The following is a 14,564-nucleotide window of genomic DNA, read 5'->3' as shown; positions in this document are numbered from 1 at the left end:
ACGATACGATATATGAATCAATGAAGTGAGATTTATTCGAGGAACTTTTTTAAAAGGAGAAAGTATGAGGCATGGAGGGATAGTAATATTGCTCTCGTTTCATAAATTCTAGCAACTGGTCTGTTGCATGGGGATAATAGGTACATGAGTTCTAGTGGTGGTCAGCAAGTATTTGTCTTGAAAGAAAACTAAAGGTGTGTTTAGTAGCGCGGTGATTGTTCCTCGTAGGTAGCCTGCTCTTCACCCAGCCGACTATCCGCATTTGTAACTTTTTGAACGCTCTGGGCACTTTTTTTAGAATTTGGGAACGCTGCACGGGTCTATTGGATGCTGCCAGCGTGGGAACCGAGGACACCTAGTGTTGTTGCGGCCAACATAGAAGAAATATCGGTGCTACCATCCTTTGCTAGCGCACAGTGGTCTCCCAGATCACGGAGTGCCTTGTCAATCTGTTCCGCTGCGCCAGATGCATGAAAGATGCGCGCGACAATTGCATGAATCTTAAGAAGCTCGGGACTCGGAAGATCATACCTTTGGTCGTACCAATTGAATTCAACGGTTTGAGGGAGGTCTAGTCGAAGTCGTGGGCGGTAGTTTTGAATGCGGTATTTGTGGGGCTGGGAGGTCTCTTCAAACGAGAAATCAAATCGCCCAAAGGACCGATGCAGCTCACTCGACATGGTCATCGCATCGGTAGTATCGTTGATATTCTCCCGTTTGAAGTTTATCGACTGGATGGTTGGAAAATGGCGGATAAGGTTTGTCCATATTATGTCTTTCGCATAGCCTTCAGACTCCGTTCTCCACCATGCAAGGGAAAACGGGATGATGTGCACGCACTCTGTGTATGTTGAGAGGCTGGTGCTGCTCGCATCAAGAGAATATTCATCGTAAAGTCCAGTCACAACAAATCTGCCACCATCACGGGCAAGGCACTCTGTTTTGAGGCGAGCTTCTCTTTGCATAAGCCCATCAGACTCAGAAGCGATATTTTCAATAGAGTCGTCCATTCCAAGAGGCGGGGAAAGACTTGGGGTCGAACGCAGCGCTCGCAATGGTGCCACCAGCCCCTTTATCAATGACTTAGCATGATCATGCAGTTGTTGATTGGTCTGAAGTGACTGGAGATGGTGGAGGAAATTGACCCTCCCATTTGCCGGAAGGTAGGCGTAGAATGCTCGTAATATTGGAATTGTCTTATCTTTGGGACCGATGGACTGGTATACATCAACTTTCTCCATGTTGGTAGTGAATCTTTTGATAGCAGATATTGTTAGAAAGATGCACTTGAAGAGAGACCCGTTAGAAGAGTGGGCCTTCCTATCTAGGTTTAGTTCCCGCGACAGGTTCCCCAATGACATAATTAAACTGCCAAGCCCTGGAGCCATATTTTAGTTATTCTTCCTCAACTACCACTTTGATAGCTGGGCACATACTACTGAGAGGTCGGGTATACCTCCCTGGTGTGTGATCACAGCCGCGACATTGGTGCCTGGTGCCTCGTATATGCCTGAGTGTTGGGGTATGTCATCATAGCTTGAATATAAAAAAAGCCAAAAATAGACCACAACGCCATGCAAGAGGTATCCTAGAATTCAATTAAAAAATTATTTCACAGCTTTTGTTCCGCCACTGTCCATCGCCGCTTCGTTCCATTTTCACGATCTACCGAGGACTCAGAACCTCCCCATAAACCACGCTGCGACTGTGTCCGTTGTGGTAACTGCTTCGTCCAGCCAATATCTACAGGCTTATCAAATCCACCAGGGATTACGGAATCTTGACTGACCGGCCGATCACCAAAGTTCGGCACAAAATTCTCCTCTGCATCCGCTTTATCAGTGGGCGATGAGATCGAGTTCCAAAGCCCAGACACAGAGGGAACACGAGAAGTAGCTGAACTAGTTGACGGACGCATCGGCAGCGTCCATGCCTGAGGACTAGTACTAGATGGCCGGTTTGGCGATTTCGGTTGGAATAGCGATGGGCGAGAGCCAAGACGATTCCGATAGGAAGGGGCTGGAGGCGGTGGAAGTACACGGGGGACGGAGGGAGATAACAGCGAGGTGAGCTGTGAGGGGTTGATCCCTGGGCGCAGATGGTCTGTTGACGCCACAAGCTGCAAGGAGTATTCCCGTGACACCGATTGGTTGGCTGGCCCCGGAGATTTAAGTGTGTGATCCATGTCATGCGGGGGCTTATTGACACGGTTGCGTCGCACAGCCATAGTGAGTGAAGCTGTGTTAATATCAAGTAAGACCGAGTGCCCGTTCAACGCGCTGATCAAAGCATTGCAATCCGCACCATGGGTGATGATAACAAGGACAGTTTGTGTATTACCATCATTTACCTCACCGTTCGACTTCGCCATGGAACCGTGTTCAGATATATCCTGCTCCCGGTACCAATTAATCATGTGTTGAAATCCATCGTGCACTCTTTCGTGCATGGTGCTCCATTCCTCGCCGAATTCGCCCCCTGTGCCCCAATAAGGCGTACGCATACTGTCCCACTGGTAGTCGATTCGCGTACATGCGTTCCGTGCATGAGCAACATAGCCCGTAGGAATGGGATCCGAGCTGGAAACGGCGTAACTGGGAGTTGGGGGTACGTAATATGCGTCTAGAGTAGGCGGCAGGTTCGTTTTCAGGCGACCAAGAGTCTTTTTTGCATGTTTGAGATGGATGGGTTTCTGAGTGTCCGTGCTGGCACGCTGGCGCTGAGATGTTGCCGAATGCAAGCGGCGGTCTTCATCAACCGGCGAAGTTGGATGCGACTGGCTGCGCCAACCACCAGGAAAATGGCCGGACGGCGTTCTTGTCAAACCATCAGTGGGTGGGATGACCTCGGCACGACGGAGCAATTCCCCTTTGGCAGACGCCACCATTCTATCCGAGCCCGGCGGGGGCGTGATTTGATCGAAGTAGTCAGGTGATAGCCATTCGCCCAGAAATGCGTCGACGCGAAGCAGACATCGCTGGTCGGGGGTTGATGAAACTGCGGGGGCAGTGGGAGCTGAACTAGTTGCTTCCGATGCTTCTGTGCCCGACGTTTGTTGGTTAATACCAGCACTCACTCCTATGGCAGTTTGCAGACATCGAAGGTAAGGAGAGGTATGGACAATGACGTTATATCGGGGGGGTAGGTCCGAGGATGTGGGGGTGGGGTTTGCCTGTTTATCCGAGGTCGGATGATGGCTCTGCTGACTCTCTGGATCTTCCCCGGTGAATTGTCGGGACCTTAGGAGACTTCCTATACGTACACCAAGAGCCCGAGACTGTACCCATCCACCGTAGGAAAGAGGTGGATCGAAAGGGCTTGGAGAGGTTAGGTGCCAATTTTTGTCTGCGGCATCAAGGCGGGCGCCATGTCTAGCAGCTTAGTGAGTAGTAGAAGCAGTACAATAGAAGTAAGTACCTACCTGGCAATAAACACAATAGGTGGTGATTTTTTCATCGAGGTTAATGTGTCCTTGGACCCCACGTCACTTTGTTTTTTTTGGTTCGCGGGGAAGATGGAGCGTTGTGTATCCGAGGCTTGCAGAGAATGAAGCAACCGAAATGGAAATTATACCAGAAAATATCAGAAAACGAGCCCTATGGCTAGTCAACCAGGTATCGCAACAAGCATATTGAGACTTGCAATAAGAAGAGGATGCGAACGAAAGTGAAGAGCGCGAAAGTTGAAAGAACCCTTGTTGCCAACAGGTGCATGTGCATGTGATGCTTACTAACCACCCCTCACGACCTTCCTACCTAGGGGACAAATATTACAACGTTGTATATAACATATGGCATCCCATAGCATATCAGGGAATATATTCAAATATACCAAGCTGATACTGTGGTGACATTAAGTTGGACTATCTGGTTTGACGTTTTCAATGCAAATATTCAAGGGGTTGTTATATGTAGTTCTTTCCGTGAGTATAGATCCTTTCCAAGGTTAAACTAATGATTTAGCCTAATAAGAGACGGCATAAACTATATATGTAGCCAAACGCCACCCTACAGAAAGCAATCTAAACCCAATGAGTCCATCTTATGTATATCAAATTTGCCAAAGATTTAGATCGACAACTCCAGTCTATCGGGCCCGAAAATGTCGAACTCAGGATTCAGCTTTGTGATTAGATACAAAGGCAGCTTGCTCCCGATTTTTGCTTAGTTTCTTTTTTACTATAGATTTGATCATTGAGCTATAAAGCACACTCATCGCACCCAGCCATTATCGGACATGGAAAAATATGATATCAATCTAAAGGCCTATGCAACATGGAAATCAAAGTCTTTGTCATGAATAGATGATGAAACTACCAAAATAACTTTTCTGGAAAGCTGTCTTTGTCAGTGGGGTCTGTATGGCACAATTCATGAATCAAGCTTTGATTTTGGCAGCGTCTTGATCTACTTGGTGCTACCGCAGGAATTTTAGGTCTAGTGCTGATCAAATTTTCTGGGAACCAGTCCGCGCTTGTATGCTGGAAGAGCCCCGGTGAATTTAGTTTTCTCATAGTTTGTTTTATTTGCCTCAGCGCCTTTACAATAATCGAACGCAAGACGCCATCTCTATTGCTCCTACGGTTAGACTGGACTGAATTGGACTGGACTGGACTGGGTGCCTGGGTTTATCGCAGCGTTCTTCGAATTTTAGGATTCTTTTCTACTACTGCTTCCAATTCGAGGAAGGCAATTCACCTTCCAGCGTGCCCTTTTCACGGTCTTTATCCTCCGTTCGGTCCAATTATTTCATCCACCTCAACCCAGACTTGCGAAAGTAATTTACGGGGCTAGCTTACATTTGAGTTTCAAATATTGATCACCTTTTCATCTATCATGCATCTACAATTAGTTTGTACGCTGCTTATGAGAACTATGATTGCTATTCCCTGTGGTAGTCTGGAAGTAAGTCTCTCTGTTATCCAAAGATATATTCGATCTTGAGCTCACCAACTGTTATATTACACTATCGACAGGTATGCTTAGCAATATAAACATTTATTTTTACTTCAGCGTAACATGTCTTTGAGGATGTGCAGCAGCTTACAACTTTGACCATGCCTACTCCAATTAGAGGGTGACTACAACTGCTAGCACACAGTCAATAGATGCCCAGAAGAGAATATTGCCGTATGAATATGAGTCCTTTGAGCCATTTTGATAACATAGGCTAACATGAATTGAAACGGATTTTGAATGGCAGACTGGTTCCCCGTATAGATCTCTGGTGTTAGTCGACCCTCCATAACACGGGACCTCATTTCCGACACATAAAAGAAGACAAAAAAATAACTATACGGCTAATTAGGAGAAATTGTTGTATAGAATACATCTACTATTCACGATTCAAGATTTAAGAATTCAAAAATTCAACAATCCAATATATAACTATAGCAATTCGGCAATCGCTTTTACTAGAAATGGACATAGCCGTGCCGAAATCAGTGGCCGATCGGGGCCGACTTCGGGGCCGTTATCTGATCCTCCATCTTTTATAGAGCCCCATGTTCCTTGTTCGTTTTCTTTTTGCTTCATATCCCAATATTGGAAGCTATAACTATAACTACGATGGCAAACACAACTCTTCCTCATTCTTCTCTGTGCGTCACCGCAACAGACTTTGAGAAAGTCGCAAAAAATGTCCTACCAGAGAAGTCATGGGTATATGCATCAAGCTCAGCTGCTTCTGGCCTGTCAATGAAGGCCAATCTCGATGACTGGGCTTTGATCAACTTCCGACCCCGGATCTTGAGGAAGGTTGATTCACTAGACACTCGAAGGAACATCTTGGGACATACCTCCCAGTTCCCATTCTTCGTATCAGCTATGGGTACACTGGGCAGCTCACACCCTGGCGCTGAACCCTTGCTGGTGAGAGGAGCAACCCGTAAAGGCATGCACACCATGATCAGTACGGCGTCTACTAAGCCGCTCGAAGAAATCATGGATGCTCATCTGGACGAGCAACGGTTACTCAACAATCAAAGCCCTTCGAACTTGTCATTCCAGCTCTACGTGCCTGTGGATCGGACAAGAGCCAAGTCCCTCATTCAAAGAGTCAAGGCAGCCGGATATCACAGCCTGTGGGTCACAGTGGATACTTCAACACTAGGAAAGCGTACTGCCGACCGCTACCTCCAAGCACAAGAAAATCTCGAGGCTGGTGCTGGAGATGCAAGAGACATTCACAATGAGAACGACTTTGCACCAGCGTTCGGAGGTCGGCAGGTTCCCGGTTCGGTAGATGGTGGTCTCACCTGGGAAGATTTGGACTGGATTGCATCAGAATGGAAAGGGCCACTTGTTCTCAAGGGAATTCAAAGTGTAGAGGATGTGAAGCTGGCTGTCCAACATGGCGTACAGGGAATTCTATTGAGCAATCATGGAGGCAGACAGATTCATTCCGCCCCAAGCTCATTGATGACCCTCCTAGAGATTCGCACATACTACCCAGAAGCCTTCGACAAGCTCCAAGTGTTTGTTGACGGAGGTCTTCGCGATGGAGCAGATGTCCTCAAGGCGTTGTGTCTCGGAGCCACTGCGGTTGGAGTGGGTCGGCCTTACTACTATGCCCTCGCGGCATACGGCGCCGAAGGAGTGGAAAGATGTACAGACAGTAAGTTGGGACTGGAACCTTGGAATTCAAGTCAATGTTGAGCTAACGGACTTGTAGTCCTCTCCGAAGAAGTTGAAATCACCATGAAGATGCTTGGAGTCTCTTCCCTATGCCAACTGCGACCAGAAATGGTAAACACCAGCCGGCTAGCGAATGAAATGTGGCGACCAGGATTTGGGAAGTCTAAGTTGTGAAAAAGGAACATTTGAACATTGTGTAAATTTATTCATGAGGCCAAAAAGTGCCACTGTATCTCTACCTGTGTATTTAATTGAGACTGGTATCCTAAAAAAAGTCACGCTCGCTATATAACCCATTCAAACAGCTCCCCAACCACCGCCACCGGGAGTGTTGATCACAATCCGGTCGTGTGTCTTCATCGAGACAGTATTTTTGCCGCCGATGTTGATACGGCGCTCAGCACCAGTTTCTTCATCCCGCGTGATCCACAGATTGAATCCGGTCTCCGCATCCTGGCCACCTTCGATTCCGTAAGGCCGATGGACGCGGCGCTCAGACAGAATGGAACATTGAATTGGTGAAAGGAATTCGATGTCACGAATCACACCCTCGCCACCCGGGTTCTTGCCCTTGCCGCCAGAGCCTTCACGTAGGGTGAATTGGCGGAGCATTGTAGGATAGCGCTTTTCTAGGATTTCAGGATCGGTGATCCGCGTGTTGGTCATGTGAACATGAATACCAGACTCGCCCTTCCAAGTTGGGCCAGCACCACTGCCACCAGCGATAGTCTCGTAATATCCAAATCCGGGCTTGATGACAGCCCCGGTGGATGGATCAAGCTTGGCGTCTGTACCGAAGGTCAGGTTGTTACAGCAACCCTGGGACGCAGCACAAGCCTGGAAGGCTTTGAACACGACGTCAGTGATGCGCTGGGAGGTCACAACATTGCCACCAACAACGGCAGCGGTCTTGCTGGGTGACAAAATGCTGGACTTGGGGACACGAATGTCAATTGGCGCCAGGCATCCCTGGTTCAGTGGCACATCTGCGTTGATCATGCAGCGCAGACAGTAGATGATGGCTGAGTGAGTGATGGCAATAGGAGCGTTCCAGCTGCCATACACCTCAGGACCTGTGCCCTCGAAATCGAAGACGGCTGATCCGTCGGTACCGTTGATGGTGACCTTCAATCGAATGGGGGTGCCATCATCCATGTAGTCGACTGACTCCAGTGGCTGGCCATTGAACTTCTTGTACAGCTCCTTGAGAAGATTGCGCACGGCAGACTCGGCGGTTTCCTGGATGGCGTACATGTACTTTTGCACGGTCTGGGTTCCATATTCGTTGAACAGAGTTTGGATCAAGTTGATTCCACGAGTGTTGGCAGCAATCTGCGCCTTGAGATCAGACAAGTTGTCGCTGATGCAGCGTGCTCCAGCGCAGCCGGGGTATTGCGAGGGCTTTGTGACAAGCAACTCGATCAAACGTGCCTCATCCAAGACACCATCACTAACAATCTTGTCGCCTTCTATGGCGGCGCCTTCTTGCCACAGCTCGGTGGATTTGGGAGGCATGGATCCAGGCAAGATACCACCAATATCAGCGTGGTGGCCACGGGAAGCCACGTAAAACATGATCTCAGAGCCGCCAGGACGGTCAAAGACCGGTGTAATAACCTATAAACATATCAGTATCTGACGAGAGTATTCAATGTGAAGATGACTTACTGTAATATCGGGCAGATGGGTGCCTCCACAACTGGGGTGATTGGCCACCAGCACATCACCATCCTTCAAGTTACCTAGCCACTTCTCGTGCTGATAACGCACGGCAAATTGCATCGATCCAAGATGGACTGGAACGTGGGGTGCATTAGCCACTAAACCTCCGTCAGGGGAGAACAGAGCGCAAGAGAAATCCAGTCGCTCCTTGATGTTGGTTGAAACGGAGGTCTTCTGCAGCGTACGACCCATCTGCTCAGCAATGGACATGAAGCGATGTCCAAAGATAGTAAGTCTGATGGGGTCAATTTCCGATGACACAGCGACGCCTCCGGAAGAGGCTGGGACTTCGTCCTCGAGATCGATGACAATGCAGGTGTCAAGCAGGTTCGCCACTGCGTTGGGAGCCACGACAATTGTTTGAGTTTGATCAATGATGACAGCCGGGCCGTGAATGCGAGAATGCTTCTGCAATTCACCGAGAAGATAAACCGGTGTATCGATTCGGCTCGAATCGCCGAAGTAGGCTGAAGTGGTGCTGTTGGGAGCGGTCGCGACATCTTGCATATTGGCTTCTTTCAGTTGAACCAAGGGGCTTTGCTCGGTCCGTACCTTGGATGAAGCGATAGTTCGCACTCGAACGTCATCAACAAGAACAGGTCGGTCGGAGTTGAAGTTGAATTCGCGGCGATGACGAATGCGGAATTCCTCCAGGAAATCTGTCGAGTTCTCGGGCTTCAGGATCATCAGACTGGTGTCGGAACCTTCGTAGCGCATGTTCAGGTACTGTTCATGGCGCACTTGAGTGGAAGGGAAGCCTTGGGATTCCATATCTTTGGTTGCTGCTGCCGACAACTCATCGATATGTTGAAGAAGATCAGACTGTGAAGACAGGTAGACTGACGAGACAGGCTCCTGCGACTCCTTGACAACCTCTGCCAAAGCAAGACCGTACGCTGATAGAACGGAAGAGTACTTGTGAATGATGATGCGGGAGATTCCGAGCGTTTTGGCCACTGAGCATGCGTGCTGGCCACCAGCACCTCCAAAGCATGCCAAATGATGAGATGCGGTCTCATATCCACGAGCCTCCGTGAGGTTACGGATTGGCCGGGACATAGACTCATCTGCGACCTTGAGGAATCCAAGTGCAACCTCCTCTGGGGAGAACTCTGACTGGCCTTGCTCTTTGCGTTCAATGTTGATTTTTTGTGTGAGTTCATTGAAAAGACGAGCAGTCGTCTCTGTGTCCAGAGCCTCATTCTCATTCGGGCCGAAGATCTTTGGGAAGTACTCCGGCAGAAGACGGCCTAGGAACAGATTGGCGTCTGTCACTGTGAGAGGGCCGCCCTTTCGGTAGCAGGCCGGACCAGGGTGAGCACTAGCAGACTCAGGACCGACATAGAACAAGCCATTGCGCCAAGTGAGAATGGAACCACCGCCAGCAGCGACAGTGTTGATATCAAGCTGAGGGGACTGGATCATCACGCCTGCAACCTTGGACGCAAATACATGTTCAAGGTGGCCATCAAATCTGGAGACATCTGTGCTGGTACCACCCATGTCGAAACCAATGACGGGAGTCTTCTCAGTGGGATCCCAGCTAGTGGCTGCAAAGCCGACCACACCAGCTGCGGGGCCGGACAAAATTGCCTTCAGACCGCTGAATTTGCGGAAATCAACCAGTCCACCATCGGATTGCATGAACTCAAATCGGCAATCCTGCTGGCTTTCCAAGCCACCTTCAAAGCTGGAAGATATGGAGTCAATATATGTCTTAATAACAGGCGTAAGGTAGGCATCGGCGGCGGCTGACATGCCACGAGGCACGATCTTGATCATGGGCTGAAGTTTTGAAGAGAGGGTAACCGAGAATCCCATCTCTTGGGCGAGCTCGCCGATTTGACGCTCGTGCTCAGGGTATGCGTAGGAATGCAATAGCGCCACAGAGATTGACAGAATCCCTTGCTCCTTGAGTCGTTGGAGCTCTGCCTTCACCTGAACAAGGTCAAGTTCTTCCACCACACGGAATTTCTCGCCGGTGATTCCCTCTACTATGCGGCAATCGGAGAAGCAATCGCTATCAGCAGAGGGATGGCAGGACAGCACACGTTCGTTGACCTCGACGACACTCTCCGGGAGTACTCCGGGACGAGCCATTGATAGGTCAAAAATGGCCGGGCGAGATTGGTCGCCAATTTTTAATAAATCTTTAAATCCTCTAGTTGTGAAGAGTACTGAGCGAGCGCCCTTGCGCTCGAGCAAGGCATTGGTTGCAACGGTTGTGCCCATGCGTAAGCAACCAATACGGTCGAGCTTCAATGGTTGGCCTCTTGGATGTGACTCCCCAGTGGCCAGCTCTAAAATTCGACGAATACCCTCAGTTGGAGCATCTTGATAATTAGAAGGATCCACAGAGAGAAGCTTCAAGATAATGTCGGGGCGGCCAGGTTGAATGGCGTGGACATCAGTAAATGTGCCGCCACGATCGATAGAGATGGTGATCTTCCCCGAGTCAGACATTGTGACTATGTAGTGTGAGTGGGAAGATGTGGGGTGGGTATAAGAAAAGAAAAATGCAAGAATAACAGCTAGAGAGTATCAGAAGGGATTTGTATTCATTTATATTATAAAAGCTCGTCCCGATACCCCAGCACTTCCCCAATGATTATCGTGCAGCTCGCTATTACATGCAGGTCACGTGTCGGGCCGATGGGTCCGTTTTCGGTTTCCTCGGTCCGACACATCCACGGCTTGATAATCCACGGCTTGATAATCCACGGCTTGATAATCCACGGCTTGATAAGTTATCAAGCCGCGGGGTTTGAAATTGATGGAGGGGAAGATAGGGGCTTATGTATTTGATCTAGTACGGAGTTAATAATAAGAATAATAATAACAATTTGTGGAGAAAATACTCCAGTGTATGTGGGTCTGGTCAATTCATGTTTGGCTCGTAGGATATGTGTCAAGCCATATAAATACTACGTAGGTACTAAGTCCTACACATAAGATACAATTATGGAATCATTTCGGAATGATACATATACATATACATTTGTTTTTTTTTATCGCTTTAAAGTATTCTCAATCCAGTCAGTATCCATGTCAATATCGATTTGATCCAAAGCCCCTTCCCAGAGTGCTGGATCATCGTTTAGATCGAACTGGAAGGCAATATCCCGGAAAGAGGGGAGATCTGGCTGTTGTGGCCAGTTATAAGTAAGCACTTGCGAGGGTGCTAACTCTGCACTCGGATCTGGAGCATCGTCTGACACATTTGCACCGCTTTCAGTCATCGGCGTCACAGGACACCTTTGACCTGCAGCAACAGAATTTGCCGCTTCGGTGTCCTTTTCTTCAGCAGATCTAGGTCCAATAGCCGCCCGTAATTCCAACAGTAATGTGTGACGCGAGTCCAGATATGTATTTCCGCGATCTGCCATCCCGCGAAGAAGGTTTAGTGCAGTCTCCATGGCCCGGGCACTGGTTTCATTAGGCGGAAACGCGGCATTGACCATGACCAGCAGCAGTGCAGCGGAGAAGATATATTCGCCATCAAGGTATCCATATGTAGCTAGAAAGTTCGGTTAGTCGGGGGGATTTATGACAGAATAGATGGAGTTATATCGCGATGGCCTACCAATAAGATTGTGTTTTGCAGCTGCATCCATGATTACAGTGGTTGCTCGTGCTGCCGTGATGCAGCTATCAATGACGGCGACGGTATTAGGGGCCAGCCCTTCTTTCCAATCTTCTGTTGCGGATCCAGGGGTTTCCGCGTCAAGTCGCCGTTGGATGACATAGAAGACCAACGGGCGCGCAGTCATGTTCACGCATGAGTAAAAGTGCAGGTTGATTGAGACAGACTCTCGATTTATATGGGTGTCGAGTGTTGTGAAATCAATGCGGAGCCGGTCTGGTACCTGTCGTAGCCAGCCAGAAAGATCATTTGTGATACTTTGGACAGAAGCAACAAGGTTGGATCCAGATCCAGGTTTCTTTCTGTAGATTTCTGATGTGGTCATTCAGATCAGCTTCAATACGAGAAAAGGCGAAGAGACTGTTTACCTTCACCAATGCGCCCCAATATACGGGACAGTTTTGTATAATGGGTAAGAACCGTTGATGGCCATGGATCAAAGTTTGATCCGCCCTAGGTGGAAACAATCAATCAGCTAATAGCTAGACATACCAGGGGAGGCAACATACCACAGTCGTAGGCCAAGTTATCCCAATGTCCTCATCGTGGATTGTAATAGGATTGCCAGATTTGACCGAGAGTAGCCTGTCCATAAGTGTGAGTCTTGCTTTCGGAGAAAAATAAGATCATTGGCCAAATTACCGGTCCAAGCTGTAAACAGACCACCAAGCCCGACGTCGACGGTTGCGATCTGCTTCACTTATTGAGGGGTCAGACACCTCTTGATGTAGGCCTAGGGATATAGCCATGCGCAGAGCGAGTCCGATCTGATGTCGTTAGCGGTACAGCGGAAGGCCAATGGAATCAATACATACGTAGAGGAAAGCAGCGTCCCGTCTGTTCAGATTCTGCATATAGTATGCCACATAGCATAGAACTTCAACGAAGAGAATTGAGCCCTCTTCGTGAATATCTGGCAAGAAACGTAACGCATGCTTGAAATACTTGAAGCCAGGAGGACCTTCCTCACCAATCCACTGGTTCACACTATACATCAAGCCAAAAGAAATAACTAACAGTGTCTGACAGTATACTAGGCAAGATTCACGATGTGAAAAGTCAAGTGGTTGGTGGTAGACTAGATCGAGCCGTTCTTCAAACTCCAAGGGTTGAATAAGGGAGAAGATGGTACCAATGTAGGCATATTGTACCCAGAATAGTCGCTTCGCAAACTCAAAAGGAGGTAATTGAGGTAATGAGCCACCAACTGGTCTTCTCAATGATGAAGGGTCATCGTAAAGTGGGCGCACATCCCATGCAAGGTTTGTGGAGCCGGGATTGAGTCGTTTCGCGAGATGTGTGGTGGACGAAGCACCCACGAAATCTGAGGAAAGATTAGCAGGACATTGATAAGAATAAATTATATTTCAACTGGATACCTACGATGTTCTCCTGATCGATTCAAGAATAAATTATCCGTCCCTTTGTACCACCAGTCGTCGCGTTCTGGTGGCCCCTCAGAGTAACGATTGGATATTGATGGCTCACTTGACGGCGTTGGATGGCTACCTTCTATTTTGACTGGTTAAATTGCTTCCAGATGACTACCTACGTAGATATGAAACCAACCTACCTCGCGACGCAGGAACTTGCGCTTGTAGTTGACGATAGTAACTGCGAGGGTCAGCCTTGACTCTTTTTCAACGATCTTGGACTGACTTCACCTCTCCGTTATTGAGACTCGCTTTTCAGCCTCTGAATATACACAATTCTTACCCGCATCCACGCATGCTGCACAAGGGTGGGGTGGATTGCCGGCACAGCGAGTTTTTCTAGAACGGCAGCGGTTACAGGCTACCATCGACCTTCTTGAGCGATCTTCCGTATGACGTGAGATGCCTGCATTTCCAAGAACCATATTGTTTGATGCTAGATGTTAGATCTGTACACAAATAGACTGGTGGTGAAACATTGTAGAATCAAACACTCAGACCGGGACGGAAAGCCCCGGTTTCTCCGCTTTTCGCTTCATCTTTTTCGGCCCGACCTCCCAAGGGAATATGGTACGACGATAGGAGACAATTAGCCTATATTACTTCTTTTTATTATACCGATGTGTCTGGGTAAAAAGAAAATGGTGCATTCTGACGCATTCTGATATATCCACAATTTTTAAGCGTCTTCGGAGGCTCATTGTCCATAAACGCCCACCCCACTTACAGAGAGTTGGACTGTATGATCAAGAACGACAAGGGTCAAAGACGAAAGAACCGTTCAAAACATAGCAACGCCATTTGCGGGTCTTGCAACACCACCAGGAACCTGAAATACTGTGGTCAGCTGGGCACTGGAGAGTGTAATTTGGCTAAACATGTCTTCAATAATGGCGCGCCAAGAAAAGGGTCCAGGGCCATCTCCTGAGACACTCCTGGCTAAGCTGCTTAAGATAGAATAAGTTCCCGGTCGGGACACCCTAGTCTGCCAGCAACCACTCAGCGAGGGAGGAACAAACCCAGATTATGGCATGGATATGCTTCAAAGCTTGGCATATCTCCCCGAGTTTTGGGCGGGCATGAAGTATGTAAAGCATTAGTGGTCGAAATCTTGTAAATAGAGAAACATAA

The 14,564-nt window shown here is 48.4% G+C and overlaps 5 protein-coding genes across 5 annotated transcripts; 1 reads left to right on the top strand and 4 right to left on the bottom strand.

Annotated features, from left to right (window-relative positions):
* Window positions 1-320: 320 nt before the first annotated feature.
* N7479_001469 (HNH endonuclease signature motif containing protein) lies at window positions 321-1,241 on the bottom strand (the record flags this gene model as incomplete). Its single annotated transcript, XM_057249166.1, has 1 exon — window positions 321-1,241. The coding sequence occupies one exon, from the start codon at window positions 1,239-1,241 to the stop codon at window positions 321-323; it is 921 nt and encodes a 306-aa protein (XP_057113598.1).
* A 371-nt stretch (window positions 1,242-1,612) lies between these two features.
* Window positions 1,613-3,456, bottom strand: N7479_001468 (uncharacterized protein; the record flags this gene model as incomplete). The annotated part of the gene is made up of 2 exons (XM_057249165.1): window positions 1,613-3,371; window positions 3,422-3,456. 2 exons carry the CDS (start codon window positions 3,454-3,456, stop codon window positions 1,613-1,615), a joined length of 1,794 nt encoding a protein of 597 aa, XP_057113597.1.
* Window positions 3,457-5,567: 2,111 nt separating this feature from the next.
* Window positions 5,568-6,809, top strand: N7479_001467 (uncharacterized protein; the record flags this gene model as incomplete). The annotated part of the gene is made up of 2 exons (XM_057249164.1): window positions 5,568-6,615; window positions 6,673-6,809. The coding sequence occupies 2 exons, from the start codon at window positions 5,568-5,570 to the stop codon at window positions 6,807-6,809; spliced, it is 1,185 nt and encodes a 394-aa protein (XP_057113596.1).
* Window positions 6,810-6,932: 123 nt separating this feature from the next.
* On the bottom strand, window positions 6,933-10,820 carry N7479_001466 (5-oxoprolinase; the record flags this gene model as incomplete). Its single annotated transcript, XM_057249163.1, has 2 exons — window positions 6,933-8,252; window positions 8,304-10,820. 2 exons carry the CDS (start codon window positions 10,818-10,820, stop codon window positions 6,933-6,935), a joined length of 3,837 nt encoding a protein of 1,278 aa, XP_057113595.1.
* A 545-nt stretch (window positions 10,821-11,365) lies between these two features.
* On the bottom strand, window positions 11,366-13,730 carry N7479_001465 (transcription factor domain-containing protein; the record flags this gene model as incomplete). The annotated part of the gene is made up of 9 exons (XM_057249162.1): window positions 11,366-11,874; window positions 11,941-12,312; window positions 12,369-12,453; window positions 12,510-12,585; window positions 12,643-12,767; window positions 12,816-13,324; window positions 13,384-13,512; window positions 13,570-13,658; window positions 13,717-13,730. The coding sequence occupies 9 exons, from the start codon at window positions 13,728-13,730 to the stop codon at window positions 11,366-11,368; spliced, it is 1,908 nt and encodes a 635-aa protein (XP_057113594.1).
* Window positions 13,731-14,564: the final 834 nt, after the last annotated feature.

Source organism: Penicillium vulpinum (assembly GCF_028829585.1).
Source record: "Penicillium vulpinum strain IBT 29486 chromosome Unknown utg000001l_segment0_segment0, whole genome shotgun sequence".
Taxonomy (NCBI): Eukaryota; Fungi; Ascomycota; class Eurotiomycetes; order Eurotiales; family Aspergillaceae; genus Penicillium; species Penicillium vulpinum.
Note: the sequence above shows the minus strand (reverse complement) of the source record. Positions and strands in the feature narration are given on the sequence as shown.